This window comes from Pteropus vampyrus, unplaced genomic scaffold (genome assembly GCF_000151845.1).
Source record: "Pteropus vampyrus isolate Shadow unplaced genomic scaffold, Pvam_2.0 Scaffold444, whole genome shotgun sequence".
Lineage (NCBI taxonomy): Eukaryota > Metazoa > Chordata > Mammalia > Chiroptera > Pteropodidae > Pteropus > Pteropus vampyrus.
The window spans coordinates 576,181-592,136 of NW_011889225.1; the positions used below are offsets into that span (position 1 = coordinate 576,181).

At 40.2% G+C, this 15,956-nt stretch overlaps 1 protein-coding gene across 2 annotated transcripts in view; it reads left to right on the top strand.

Moving 5' to 3' along the window:
* The first annotated feature begins 1,515 nt into the window (after positions 1 to 1,515).
* The window catches only part of ST8SIA1 (ST8 alpha-N-acetyl-neuraminide alpha-2,8-sialyltransferase 1), a 116,064-nt gene continuing 101,623 nt past the window's right edge, over positions 1,516 to 15,956 (top strand). The window contains exon 1 of one of the 2 annotated variants that reach the window (XM_011381576.1): positions 1,516 to 2,212. In XM_011381576.1, the coding sequence (XP_011379878.1) occupies positions 1,977 to 2,212 (236 nt within the window). In that variant the 5' untranslated portion in view covers positions 1,516 to 1,976. The remainder of the gene's footprint in view (positions 2,213 to 15,956) is intronic. The other variant, XM_011381577.1, reaches the window with a different exon arrangement.

The window sequence follows — 15,956 nt, forward strand, 5'->3', positions numbered from 1 at the left end:
ATCTGTGGTGATAGTTCCTTCCTGGAGCCTGGAATAGGCCTTCCATCTTAAATTCTTTTAGCAGTTAGAGGGAAGGTCAAAGGTTCTTCTCCAGTCTTCTAGGCCTTAAAAAATAACCAGCTTAAAATAAACAGTACCCCAAAGAGTCATATTTTGGAGTTGCAGAATTTGCAGCCCTTCACGGTCATTCTCCTAAGAGAGCGTAGTAGTGTTGGAAGAATGAGAGTACTCTGGTTACTTGGTTGTTTTTTTGGTAAATAACTTTCTATCAGCTTCTCAAGTTCCACTTCTCAATGGAGAAAGATGCTGGAGAAAGATACCAGGGCATATAACAGAATAGGTTGCGCTGAGCACTGCAGCCTGGTGGGCTGAGCAAATGGAGCTGTGGCCTTAGTTTTTGATTTCACGATGACTAAGCCAATCAGGTTAGTAGGCTGCCGCATTTCTTCTTTGTCTTTGCACACTTTATGCTTGACGAGATGCTTAAGCAAATGGAATAGGCAACCGCTAGGAGGTATCCAAGCTACGCGTCTGCCACCACGGCAAGCATAAATGGCTAACAGTGGGTCCCTGGGCTCCGCGGGTCCAGGCTGGTGGCACTTTTCCGAGGTCCGGGTTGTGATGAACTAGTCTGTGAACCGAAAAAGAGGAGAAAGACGACTAAGAACAATAGCCCTTTAATCTAAAAGGTGAAGTAGGCAAATGCGCCTCCAAGGCATTGTTATGTTCTGAGGTTTGCGTTCTTGGGAACCAGCTGCCTGCGCATCTGGATGCAGCAGCGCCTTTCCCTGCAGGGCGGAGGAGAGGTAGAGGACCCGATGTGCATACACCTCCTCGTGTGTGCGCGCTGCGCGCGTGCGGGCCCAAGAGCTTCGGGGCGGGTGGGGCGGGGGTGCGCACGCGCACGCGCACGGTGGCAGCTGGAGCCACGGCTCCGGACCGGGCAACAGGGGTGGGGGGCCCAGGAAGAAATAAGTCTCGGCCAGCCTCCTCGCAGCTCACTGCGGGTTAATGGCCAATCAGTTAGAGAGAGACCAGGGCGACAGCAGCAGGGTGACAGTTCCTGCAAGCAGGCTTCGTGTCGAAGGGTCAGGTTATCAGCCCGTCTCTGCTACATATAAAATAATTATATATAGATATATATATACATTTTTTGAGGGGTATTATTTTTGTTTGTCTCTATCGCCAGAGAACAAGGGCGGGAGAGAGGGGCGCGTGCTCCAGCAGACTATCACGAATCTGAACAGGTCGAGGGAGGAAATTTTGCGGGTGGGGGAGGGGGGGGAACCTTATTTCCACCAATCCCCGGGCATTTGTCTGCTTAGTCCGGGGCGCAGCGGAAGGCTGCAGTGAATTAACTGATGAGAGCGAGCTCTTTTCTTCTCTGGGAGGGGCAGGGAGTGAGGGTCCTGGTCGGTGAGGAGGAGATGCCTGAGGCAGGATAGCGGTCCCGGGCCGCCGTGGAAATTTCCAAGGACTTGGCGGGGCGCGGAGAGCGCGTCTAGGGCTGGAGGTGGGGGGCGGCTGGCGGCGCAGCAGCACGGGAGGCGGGGAGAGGTGGCAGGGAGGCGGGGAGAGACTAAATGTCTGGGAGGGAACGGAGCCTCTCCCGAACCCACGCCGAGAGCGACAGTGATGCTGCAGAACTGGCCAGAGAGACTCACCGCTGCTGCTCTCCGCACTGGCGGAGACCTCAGTGCCCGCCTTCTGCAGGGGAAGCGACCATGGCCATAGCTCGTGACTTGCCCCTTGGCCACTTCCCCTAGAAAGAAATCCTTGAAAAAGTTGCATTAGAGAAAAATCCTTGCTCTGACCTTTGGGGCTGTGGGGGCCGAAGAAGCGTGCGTGCGAGTGCAAGCAAGAAAGCCAAGGTGTGTGTTCATGGGGGGCCAGAGGTTGGGGCATCCTCCGCTGCTACTTCGCCTAGTGTTGTTCTGAGGCTCTGCCGCCCCGCTCCCCCGGACCCCGGGACTGCCATGAGCCCCTGCGGGCGGGCCCGGCGACACACGTCTAGAGGGGCCATGGCTGTTTTGGCGTGGAAGTTCCCAAGGACCCGGCTGCCGGTGGGAGCCAGTGCCCTCTGTGTTGTGGTTCTCTGTTGGCTTTACATCTTCCCTGTCTACCGGCTGCCCAACGAGAAGGAGATCGTGCAGGGGGTGCTGCAACAGGGCACGGCGTGGAGGAGGAACCAGACGGCGGCCAGACTCTTCAGGTACTCCCGACCTCGCGGCTCCTCCCAACTCGTGTCCTTTCCTCCCAGTGCAATGAGGACAGGGTCACCAGTGGGGACCGCCTCGCAGAGGTGTCCCCTTCATCCAGTCTTTCTTGTCCTACTCCCTTTCCTTTCCATTCCCAACCTGGAGGCTTTAGTCAGGGGTCCTTACCCATCCTTTACCCCAAGAAATGTGCAGACACTTGCTTTGCCCATGTAAGAAGCCTCTGTGATTTCTGCCCTAGCCGGAGTTGTAGCCAAAGATTTGCTGATAACCGTTGGGAAGAGGAAGCCAGGCAAACTTCGTCCCCTGCACTTAATGAGAATTTATCTCTTGGACTCTGAAGACCTTCGAAACTGTAGAGAAATAGAAGCAGGTAGACGATGTCTTAATGAGGTTAGGTGAGTGGTTGGTAACATAAATGACTAATGAGGGAGTAACGGGCAAATCTTCAAAACATGAACACCGAGCCAGGAGCCAGCTGCTTTGTGCAGCATGCCCATAACAAACACAGGGCACTTACTGATGCTTGTACTAAGAGCTGGGTACTGCATGACCTTTATGTTGAAGCCTCAACAACTTTCTAATAACAAATATTAACCCCATTTTACCAATCACAAACTGAGTCTTCAGAAGGATGAGGTACTTCCTCAAGGTCATGTACCTTTGAAGTGTGGCAGCTGAAATTTTCATCACAAAAGTTCTAGAGCTCTCCTGTCTTTCTCTCTGGCTGAGACTGTGGGTGCCTTCAGAAGGATGAGAGATGTGCTTTTGGAAAGGACTAGAAATTAGAAAACAAAAAACTAAAACCAGGGGATACCAGAACTCTGAGGATAACTCAGAGGTTATAGTCTCCCTTCCTTTCTGAGAATTTCAGTTTAAGTGTCTAAAAGTAAGTTCTTGGCAGCAGAGGTTGTGTGTAGGTTGGAGGAAAGGCAGAGCTGCTTCTCCTTCCTTTCTGCTTCCCTGGGCATGTTGGAGGACACACCAGTGCTTCCACTGCCACATGCCCCTTTCACTTTCAGTCCCTGGGGCTGATGATGCTGCAGCTGGTTTTTCTTATGATTTTAGTGCTTTCTTTTGCTCTTCATAGGATCTTTCTAAGCAGTATATGGGCAGGTGAGAGCCAATTTAATCAAACATTTCTCATTACTGTTAGTTACAAATGTTCAGAAACACCCATAAATTAAAAAACAAAACAAAACAAAACAAAAAACTTTGCTCCTGAAAAGGTCAAAGAGATAATAGCCAGTTCTTTCAGGGAAAGGTAGCTGAATTCTCCTTTAAACTGGGAGGAAAGAGTTTCCTTTTTCCTCTCTCTTTTTAGAATTCTGCTCTCGTTAAGTTTAAAATAACCCCACTTCCCTTAAAAGTATATAAGGACTAATCTCTCATTTCCATGGTATTGAATGTTGGACTCAAAAGCACCCCAAAGGCATAGCATCCAGCAATTCTTTTCTCAGAAGACAGAAAGCACTTTCAGTTCAAGTAATACAAGGAAATGAGTTAAGAACTTTCCATTGGTTTGCAATGAAAGGGTCCTTTTTTTTTTTTTTTTTATAGAAGGAATAATAATGAAGCTCTGTTAAGAGAATAAATTTCTTTTGGAGTACATTATCAAGTGGAAAATGCATCATATTCTGATAAACACAGGCCGATAGTTTCTGAGACACATTTGCCCCTTGCTGTCTGTAGCCTGGAGTAATCTTCAGTGTGTTTGGCTGTCATTTGGTCTAGTCTCTGTGTACAGAGACTTACTTATTAAAATGCATACACCACAAAAACTGCCTAAACACATATCCCTCAAAAGTAGTGTTTGTAAAACTTTCTGAGAGTCATCGTTGCGTATTGATAAGAGCTTGGGCTTCAGAGTAGCATTCTGAATTTTTGGACTGTGCCATGACTAGATAAACAGCAGAGTATCTTTAGCAAGTTATTCTATCTCTTTGAGTCTTAATTTCCTTATTTATAAATGAGATGATAACATTAACCTTGCAGGTTAAAAAAAAACTGATGCTGAGCATATGGTTGGTACCTTTACTCAGTCAATGGTGTTATTATCATTGTTATAAATTATAATTTTCTGTATATGTTACAGCTTAAATAAAGACATCTTTTCAGCCCATATGAATTTAGAAAATTTCACCTGCCAAATTTGTAGAGAAAGTTTATTGGTCCATAGTCTGACCCTCCTTATACCCCTCACAGTTAAGCTAATATACAGGGACAAGGAGTTTCAAAAAATAGTAAAAGTATCATAGTTTGTTAAGTCAAAAAATTTTTTTTACTCTATGTTTAATAAAATCCATCTTTTTTTTTTTTTTTTTTTTACCACATGGATTGTTAGTATGCAGGTGGTAGTGTAAGTTTATTAAATGTTAGACAGGCCAGTCAGAAGCCTTTATTATATTCAGGAGACTCAACTTTGGCAAACAGGTATCTGTGTTTTCAGTTTGAAATATCTTCTGTACAAATATAAATATATGTACACAAATGTACAATGTGCACCTATGTGTGGGAATATATTCACATTTATTCATAAACCATGGAATGATGTCATGTATATGTATTCATATGCACATATATACAAATGTCATCAGTCAATCTATTAATATTTAATAAGTGACTACTATTCAGCTTATATGAGTTAGGCACTGGGGGATAGCAGTGAACAGGATGAAGAGATTGCTTCCTCTGAGACAGCTTACCTCCTGCTAGGGGGTGACTGACAAAAGTAAACGAGTAAAAAATATGATTTAAAGTACTGTTAAATGCTATGAGGGCAAAAGAAGGCATTTCACTATGTTTATAAGCACCAGAATTTCAGGATACATCTTCCATTCACTTCTGTGATTTTCTTCTCCTAGCTCAGAACTTGTTAAGTACTGACTTCTTGGAGGGGAATCTGGACAAATCACATCACATAAGAGAGGGCACAAGAAAGTAAGAATGCCAGACTTTTGAACTAAATAGGAAGTTTTCCTAACATTCATCTGGCAATAGAAAGGTAAAGAAATCAGTTGACCCTATCATAGAAACTTAACAAAGTTAAAATACAGCACTTGTTGCTTCTGATTGAATAGTCAAATAGTATGGGGAAAAGCCAAACCAAAGTGGCATTTGGCTCTTCTATCAGGTCCTTACCCATTTCATTTACTTCTCAGAAATAAACTCAGCTCAGAATTTATGTGCAAGGTTTTATTCTTGGCACCTGACATGGTAACATCAACAACAAAACCAACAAATTATTTGGCACTTATTATTTGCATGACACTATGCTAAGTGCTTTAAATGTATTGTCTTATCTAATTCTCCTAAGAACCTTGTATAAATGAATACATTATTATCCACATTTATAAAGATGAACATGCCCTGGTCCCTGTCATCAAGGGATTTGCTGTAATCCCATGAGACAGACGTAAATATATAATTAACTAAGCAACTGGAAATAGGGCCATCAAAGAGAGGCAATATGGCAGAGTGAAAAACCTATGGATTTGAGAGCTGTCAGAACATGGTTGGAATTCTGGCTGTATTCCTTTCTTGTTGTGTGATCATTGGTTAAGTTCAACTCAGAGCTTCAGTTTCCTCATTTGTAAAATGGGGTTTATAATTATTTCTGAAAATTACATGATAGTGTAAAGAAAGCACCTAGAACGATGCTCACCACATACCTTTGTTCAGTATATAGTGCTGGGGAAGTTCACAGAACATAGCATTTAATTCTGTTGGAAAAAGAAATCAGAGAGGAGGTGGTGTCTGTACTAAGCCTTGAAGGATGGTAAGCCGGGGTAGTAGTAAGAGGTGAGGACAGAAGGGTATTCCAGGCAGAGACAACAGCAAAGGCCAAAGCAGGGAGGTGTGCAAGTGCCTGGTGTGCTTCCTGTATGGAGAGTTAGTAAGTGGCCCACGGAGAATGTAGTACAAAGGTAGACTGGGAGGAAGGTGGAAGCCAGGGCACAATCTCTGAAGTATGGCTCATGAGAAATGAACAAATTTCAAGTATCTAAGGGCACTGGCTGTGTACTAGCTATCAGCAGAGGTGGCACATTACTGTTACCAGTGGATTTGGGGACAGGGTATAACACACCAAAATACTTTGAAAATCCTGTCAATTTACTGAGTGGTAACCGTTACTCTAAGCAGCTATGTTCCTCTTTCCTTTCCCAAATTCTGAATGAAACACTACTCTAAGCAGTTCTAGCTTTATGTGGCTTCTTTTCTGTCCCTATTTTTGAATGTATGGACACTAGAAACGTCAGTTGTTTCCACAGCTGCCCTGGTGGCCGCAGAAGGGCACTGGGGGTGGGAGGGGGGTGAGGCACAGGTGCAGCCATCTGTATAGATGAGATATAAGTTTTATGTTTGTTAAGTTGGGGGATTTGTAGACTTCACTTTAAAATTAATTAAGGAAAAAGATGGTTTAATAAGTTTTGGTGCTTGAGAAAATAAGTTTCAATTACGTTGCAGATTTACGAATGTGCAAAAACTTCATTAGCAATAACCACAATAGCAAAAATTAATCATTAATATTTATTGAATGCATTAAATGTACCAAGCCTGGTTCTCAGTTCTTATATTTGTTATCTTTTGTTCACACAGCTTCTTAATAAAGTAGATATTTGTATGTTCTTTATTTTACAGGTAAGGAAATGGAAGTTCAGAAAGATCCTTGAACAAAATGATGGGGTTGGCTTTCCAACCCAAGCTATTTGATTCAAAGCTTTATGTTCTTTCCCTAATAATCTCAGATAAATGAAGCATTGCTATACGTACCTCTTATGATCTTGCTGCAATTTCTTCTCCAACATTATTTTTTTATCAGTTTTCTTATTTATGCTTTAGTAGTGTTGGTAATTATTATAGTTCCTGAAATAAGCCAGGCCGTGTTGGTTTTGCTTGTCATTCCCTCTGCCTAGAACGCTTTCCTTCACAGCCACATCTCCTGCTCTTCGCCTGGCCAGTCTTACTCATCTCTTGACTATGCAGCATAGTGGTTAAGAGCAAAGTGTCCGAAGTTAGCTGTACTCAAATCCTGATTCCACTATTTTCTTCAGCAAGTCAATCTTCATTGCCTATTTTCTCACCTGTAAAATGTGTCTTGTAGAATTGTTGTGAGCATTAGAATAGATAATGTGTTGAAAATGCTTAGAACCATTTCTGGTATATAATTAGTGTTTAATCCGTGTTAGCTCTCCTCAAGGCAGTGTCCCATACCGTTTCCTTCCTCCCCAGGCTGTGTTAGAAGCTTCTCCTTTGTTTTTTTTTGTTGTTGTTTGTTTTTGTTTTTTAAACACTTTGTGCATATTACTGCATTTCTTTCATTTACCCAAAATATCTACTATTTTTGTGTATCACTCTTACCATAGAAGATATTGGAATTATAAGAGTGAACTTAACAAAATTCTTACTTTCTTAAAATTTATAGGCTAAGGAGGGGAGACATAATGAACAGAACAATATACAAATATCTGCTAGTGACAGGTACGTTTTTCATGTTGTATTAATAATACCAGTTTGCCTTTTCTGCTGACTCATTCATATTTGCATTCCCAGAGCTGAACACGGTTCCTGGCACACTAATTTTTGTTGAATTACTGTGTGAATGAATGTTTTAGAAAGGTGTGGGACCAGATAGCTGATCAATCTGTCAACAAATACTTAATGAGTTCCAGTACTCTGCTTGGCCATGTGGAGAGTAAAGGAGTAAATGATATCCTTTCTACTCTTAGAGAGTTCTTACTCTAGACCAGAGTTTTCTAGTCCAGCACTACTAACATTTTGGGCTCGATAATTCTTTGTTGTGAAGGGCTGTCCTGTAAGTTGTTAAGCAACATCCATGGGATATGTCTATTAAATGAAACAACCACATATGACTCCAGACTTACTGAAATGTCTCCAGGGGGCCAAAATTGTCCCTGATTGAGAACCTCTGCTGTAGAGAAACAAAACTAACCAGTTGACAGGATTAAAGAAAGAAAGAAAAAAAAAACACCCAGAAAATATCATGCAATTAAGAGACAAATTTGGAACCTACAAACTGTAAATGCTTTGACTACTGTAAGAGGAGTGAATGAATTGCACTTGATAGATGGCCAGGTCTTGGTTAGGGAAGGGTAAGGAGAGGGGATGCTTTGGGGGATATTTCCTGTGAATGGCTATCTCTATCGAAAGCTTGTGTGAGAGCTAGTTAGGGTTGTCATCAGTGCCCCCCTTAGGCCCTGGCAAGAGGAACCCTTGCTCCGTGCACCTAGTTTCAAGGGCCTCACTCTGCTCTTTCTCTGTCTAACTGACGCATAATGAGGCAGGGCATCACTGGGGCCTTGGTAGACCCTGGAATTCTCTGCTCAAATAACTGAAGCTCACTTCCATAGCTTGCATGCCTGCATGGGGCATTTTCCCCACCCCTCATCTTGAGGGTGACTTGTCCCACTGCTATGTGCACTCCTAGGCTCAAGAGATGGCCAAGAAACAGCTCTTTGAGGTAGGGAGGGCTGTGGAAGGAACTTAGATATGGGACTGTGGGGTTCGCATGTACACTTGGCAAGGGAGCTCTCCCTGTGTTGCCATGTCCAGCACCAAACTTCCTGGAGTCAGAGAAGCCTAAATTTGAATCTGGCATTCCAAGTTGTTATGCAGGTATATATTGCTAATTCTTAAGCCATAATGATAAGAAAAGCTGCTTTCTGGGACACAACCTATATCTATTACTTGCACCTTCAGTAATGGAATATATGACAATTAAGTGTGACCTTACAACACACCCTCTTCTTCCACAGTGTTAGTGCCAAGGATACTATAAAACGGCCAGCAGAATATTAAGGAAGATAGCAGAGCCCAGCCATAGATCACTTATTCGTTCGTTCGTTCTTTCATTCATTCATTCATTCATTCATTCATTCATTCATCCACAATTACTAAATGCCTATTATGTGCCAGTTAGATGCTGGGATACAGTGTTGAAAGTAAGACATGGTTCCTGATTTTATAAAATTTATAGTCTAGGGTAGTGTCATTAATTAAGTCAGTAAGAAATTGAGTAATGTAGTGTTCTAAGGGTTATAGTTTGTTTGGGATAATAATTCCGAGCTTCGAAGCTATTGATTTTTTTCCCTTTCCGTTGGACTGTGTTCTAGCTATAGCATTGCATGAAAGGGAAGCAGCCAAGACCATAAGAGCTGTGTCACTCCTTTAATTAGGTGCCAGGAGGAAGCTGAAATGAATTCAAAGCTACACATTCTCCATTATTCAGGGCTTAAGAAACAGTATGCTACCAGACATTTCCCAGTGAGTATAATGAGAAAGCACTTTTTTTTTTAACAAAGTGCTTGTTTCAGTTATTGATACAACAAATATATATATGATTTATGTTCTCTATCTTATTTTAAAAATTTAGAGTTTTTGTTATTTGTATGATTTTGGAAGTAATAGATACCTACTGTAGAAAAATTTTAAATGTAGTAAGAAGGAGAAAAAAAACCACTCATAATTCAATCCCTCAGAAGTATTCATTGTGAACACTGTTTCTTTTTGTGTATTTGTTTGCATATGTGTAAATTACTAAATTGTGTGTATTTTGTATAATTTTATGTCATCTTTTATTCACTCAGTGTTATATCTTTAACATTTCCTCACGTAATTAAGAAATTTTTAACTGTCAAACTTATAAATAGCTTTATGATTTTCATTTTGGAAAAAAAATTATTTAGAGTGAGTTAAAAAAAAAAACGTTGCCATATTGGAACAAATAACTTTCTTCAAAAAGATCCTTAAAAGAGATATTGAAATTCGTATGTTAGATTTTTTTTTCTTTAAAAATATCTCTGTATATATTTGGTAAATACTGAACATGAGAAATTAAAAAGCCTCTTTAAAGAGTTCTACTTTCTCAAAGCTGATATTTAAATGACAAGAGCAATACTATTTTCATTTGTAAAAATGGATCACATTTAATCACCTAGAGATAAACATTACTAACATTTTGGTATATATTCTTCTAGACCATTCCATGCCTCTGTGTATATGTGTATAAAACAAAAATATAATGAATTTGACAGTACATTGTGAATATTTTTCTTGTAACAGTATATGTAGACCTATGTCATCCCTTTTTAATGGCTGTAAGATTCTCCTGTGTTAGGATAGTCAATAATTTCTTTAACCAATCCACTGTTATTAGATATTTGTGTTGTTACAGTTTCTCACCTTTATAAATAATGGTGTGATGAACATCTTTGTGTATACATCTTAAATATTATTCTGTTTTATTTTCTTAGTATATATTTCTAAAAGTAGTTTCTTGACAGTTTTTTGTTTGTTTGTTTTGCTACTATCAATTCTTATAACTGGTTATTTGGCTGTTCATAGAAAATATTTGACTTTGGCTAAGGGCAGATTTGAAGTTTCCTCCATTTCAGTGTGAGTAGTAATTTATTGCATAAGTAACAGACATATAGTGGTTGTTAACATTAAGTGCAGAAATTTGAAGTTTTGAAGTTTCCTCCATTTCAGTAATTTATTGCATAAGTAACAGACATATAGCAGTTGTTAATATTAAGTGTTGAAATTCCCCTTAGGGAATTTTCAAGAGGCCAAAAGCAACTAAGGAAGATTTCTAGACAATTGGATATGTATAGTGGCAGATTCTCCCCTCATTGAGCGTGGTGGAAACCTAGCTATGAGGAATTTATTATTACACCGGAACATGTGGCTTTATCTGTCACAGTTATCCTCCCTGTTGGTACAGTGTTTCATCTACATTTAAAAAGCAATGCCTTTATGGGACCATTTGCATCATTTTTCTAGGACTACAACAATTAAATAAAACTGTAATTTAAAAAGAAAAAGAAACTTTTGCTTTATAATAAGATAGAGATTTCAAGGAAAAAGAAACCTGTCTTAAATAGAACAGTTATATTTTCTGACTCTGTTTTAAGAGTTATTTTCCTATGTGCTATAATTAAAAGTCGGGCTTGAATCTGAAGCAGATCATTCCCACCTGGGTAGAGGATGAGGAAGTAGTAAAAAGGCACAAAAATCTTGTGATGATATTTTGTTGGGTTGAGTGTTTGGAGGTTGAGTGTTGGTGGTTGTGCTGATATGTCATCTCTACCCCATGTCCTTTTCCTCCCTTGTATTTGTTTTTAATTCCTTATCACAGTCTTATTAAGTATCTAATGAGTATTTGTTATATGAATAAAAACATTAGGTTGTCCGAAAGGCCTGGAGACAGTTGTCTGAACCCCTTTAAAGGGGTAGTTTCATTTATTGCCTAATATTGATTCCATACTAAAAATATCCACTACCAATTCGCTTATTCACTTATCTATTCATCCTCTGTTGAACAAATATCTATTTAGTGCCTTCTATGTGCCAAGCATATAGGTGCTTATGTAGGTACTGAGAATAAAGTTTTAGGAGTACATGGCCTTCCCTCATAGAACATATAAGTATACAGTACACATTATTTATAGAAACAGCTATAGTCTCCAAAAAGTCTCTCGACTCCTTTTTATGGAGGAAAATCAAGCCAAAGTATAACTTTGCTTTCAGAATTTAGCTGTGCATATCTGTGTTTTGGTACAGTCCAGAGAATCTCAAAGTGCCTCCTCTGGTCCATTCAGTGTTTGGCTTGCATCGTGACTGTGAGAGGCCTTCATGCAGTTTGGTGTCTAATATCTTTTGACTCTGGTTAACCTATGCATCATGTGAAATGTTAGAGAGTAAAAGCCCTTTAAAACACTGCTAAAAGATATATGAGTCCATGGGGGAAAGCAAGGCTCAATTACCAGTAGAATGAAAGAGACTAAGAGGCAGGCAAGCTTGGATGGGGATTGCTGACTTTGTAAGCAACAGACCTCCACTCAGCCCCCTGTCGTATACAATAAAGAGAAGGAGGGGAATTCACTAGGAAGAGGAGGGGCGGGAAATAGGACGTGGGGATTGGGAGTCTCAATCTAGGTAAAGACACGAAGGCATTTCATCTTTTCCTAGTAACTGCTTTAACTATCTGTTGTCAAATCTACCTTTCACCCTGCACCCTCACTCTACTTTTCTGACTCTAATGGATCTCTGACCAGCTTGGCCAGATTTAGTCAATTTGCATCCACCTTGATTACTGGGATACTCTTATCTGGTATTTAGCTCAGTTTTCTTGATTTTAAAGCACAATGAAAACTCTTGGGTCTACTGGCTCTGCTTCCTTCAACACCACCTGAACTTCCAGCAGCTCTGAGTAGAAGTGTGAAGAGCATTCTCTGATGCAGACCCCATCCCCCACTTCCAGGAGCCACTTCTTCTCCATTGGGCAGGAAGTATATTTATAGTCCTCTCTCTTGGTCATTGCAGCTTCTCTGGTGAACCTTGACTGGCTTCCTATGTTCTGTAATGGCATGTTGTCCTGGTTCCTTCACCTGGTGGGCAGCCTTCTAAGGTGGAGAGCTAGTAAACATGCCATCCCTGCTATGCCAAGGGGATTTTCAGCACTCACCCCCTCTTCACCTCACCATCTCTTTCTATTTCTGTCTACCTTTCTAGATAGTGCACAGCGGCTAGTGCAGCAAATGAGCCAAGAACAAAATGCCTATTTCTCTTTATTGCAGACCCTCACAGTATTTATGAGTGATCTTTTTGGAAATTTCCCCATCTTCTCTTGTCCCTTTGTTGTCAGGGAGGGAAAGCACTTGTCTCCAGTTTCCATGGGGGTGGGCAGGTAATAGCCTCACCCCCAAAACATGACACTCCCAAGGCTACTCACTCCTCTCAGTCCTTCCTCAGTATGAATCACTTGTGTGGTGGCAAGACTAGTTTTCTGGTCTGACACTAGTGCGAAAACCTGTAGAGAGGAGCTTGGCTCTGACTTTTGGCAGCTCCCTGAACTTAAAAGATGGGGTACTTGGCACATGTTGGTCTCTGTTTTGTCCATAACCATAATTCCAAGATAAAAGGTAAAAACCCTCACATTTTATTTTATCTTTCCCCTAGATGTTTTGGACCCTTGCAAAACTCCATTATTTTATAGTGTCCCTTAAAGGATCCCTGTGTCCTCCTTAAATAGCAAATGCTCAACTGGGTCAGTTTACTTTCATCTTGAGCAGGTGATCAAGGTTTCATCACAAAAAGCTGTCCAAGCCCTCCACCCTCTATCTTGGGGGCTTACTACGAATTTCTCCAGCTGTCACCTCACCATTTAGTGTTACTCTTCTACTACAAATTCTTTCTCAGTTCCTTTTTTTTTTCCTGCTCAAGAAGCTTGGGAGCAGACCAATAGGTGCTGCTTAAACAGAGTCTAGCTGGGGGATGAAATCTCTCTGGCCAGGTACCCTTAGTCCTGATTCTCTTGGGGGTTACCTCTTCTTCGGGGAAGGGAAAAATCCCCACTTCTCAACAGATTCCTCTCTCAATTTTCCCTTTTTGTTGATTAGAGTTAGGGGCTGGTTATGGTGGTGAGGCCTGATTGCTGATCAGGCCCCCTCCCCTCAAGCCCTGAATGGGGCTGGCCACATATCCAGTGGCTCTCTCAATTCAGAATGTACTTAGCTGCTATGTCTCAGCTTTGGACTTAAACCATAATTCCAGCATAAAAGCCCACTGAACATCCTGTTATAAGAGGAAAGAACCTATAAAGAAGCCAGAAGATTGCTCCTGATGTATCAGATTTCAAGATTTATAACTTATAAGCAGTCCAAAACATTCTCTTTAGACTTTTAAAACAGAAATGTAATATGGAAAATTAAGTTCATATTTAATTAGCATTTACCGAGCACCAGTTGTTCAAGCTCCATGCTAGATGCTTACATGCACAATATATCAATCTAACCTTAGATTTTAAAATCAGCTCCATTTTTTCAGACAATAATGATGATATTTTTAGTAGCATAGTTGTTATTTATTTTGTGTGTGCCATATGCCAGGCACTGTTTTAAGCACTTTATACAGTTATCACTTAACATTCACAAATATTCTATGAGGAAGATATTATTATCCTTATTTTACAAAGAAACAGGCTATAATTATTTGCCTAAGGCCATTTAGATTGTAGGTGGTGCTGAGAGCTACATTTAATGAATGCTTACTGTATTTCAGACCCTCTTTTAAATAATTTATGCATGTTGACATCATCATAGCAGCCCTAAAAGATAATACTTCCTCTTACCCCTAAACAACACAAATTTCATATTTTTGCCTTTCTGTAGGACAGAAGTCTAACATGAGTCTCAGTGGGTTAAAATCAGTGTCGGTAGGCTTCATTCCTTTCTGAAGGCTCTAGAGGAAGATCTATTCCCTTTCTCATAGGAGTCGTTGGCAGAATTTGCTTCCTTATGGTTGTATGAAGGTCTCCATTTCCTCGTGGGCTGCCAACTGAAGGCTGTCCTTAGCTAGAGGCCACCCTCATTGCTTGACCCTTGACTCATGCTTTCCTTCTTCCTCCTTAAATTTCCCAAGGGAAGATTGGGTCTTTTTTTTTTTTTTAAAGCCTTTTTTTTTAAATTTTTTTAGAGCAGTTTCAGGTTAACGGCAAAATTGAGAGGGAGGTACGGAGATTTTCTATATACTCCCTTCCCCGACACATGCATAGCCTCCCCCATTATCAATGTCCTACATCAGAGTGGTTCATTTGTTATGACTGATGAACCTATATTGACACAGAATAATCATCCGAAGTCCATAATTTTACCTTAGAGTTCACTCATGGTGTGGTACATCCTATGGTTTGAACAAATGTATAATGACATGTATCCATTATTACAGTGTCATACAGAATTTTTCCACTATCCTGCCTATTCATCCCTCCCCTCTCCCCCGACCCTTGGCAACCTCTGATCTTTTTGCTGTCTCAATAGTTTTGCCTTTTCTAGAATGTCATTTAGTTGGAATCATATAGTATATAGTCTTTTTGGATTGGCTTCTTTCTCTTAGTAATACGCATTTAAGGTTCCTCTGTGTCTTCATTCCTAAGGATTTCCTCTCCTATGAAATACACGTCTGTGTCTTTGTCTATTTTCTTTTTGAGTTGTTTATCTCTTCTTCTTTGATACCCAAAGTCTCCTATGTTTCTTAAAAGAATGTAGCTTTTGGTCATATCTGTGGCAAATATTTTTCCCAATTAATTTGTCTTTTGCTTTGCTTATTTTTATATTTAAATTATTTTTCTTGTAAAGGCTTTAAAATAATCAGACAATCAGCTTCGGTTTTTTCTTCTATGGCTTTTGAACCTTTCTGTCATGATTCCTGCAGCCCAAGATATTTTAATGATTGAATTTTTTGCATTTAAATTTTAGATCTATCTGTGATTTATTTTAGCATGATGAGATAAAGGTCATATATTTTCCTTCTATCCTCCAGCATCATTATTCAAAAACAAAAACAAAAAACTTACCTCCTCCCACTCATTTGAAATGCCAAGTTTATCCATGCTAGATAATTCTATATGTGGGTCTATTTTGGAAGTCCTGCTGTTCTTCCTTAGTTCTGTCTAATTAGTTCTATTCTACAACTATAATATCTCAATTACTATAGCTGTATAGTAATTTTTATTATCTCATTAGGCCATTCACTGTTCCTTTCTCAGAATTTTCTTTATGATCCTTTTATATTTTTGTGTTAGGTACATTTGAGATTGTTTTTCAAGTTCACATGATTCCTGTTGATATTTTTATTTGAATTTCATTAACTGATATGTTATTACAAAATCGAAACCTTATATCCAAGAGTAGATATATTTACTTATATATTCAATACTTA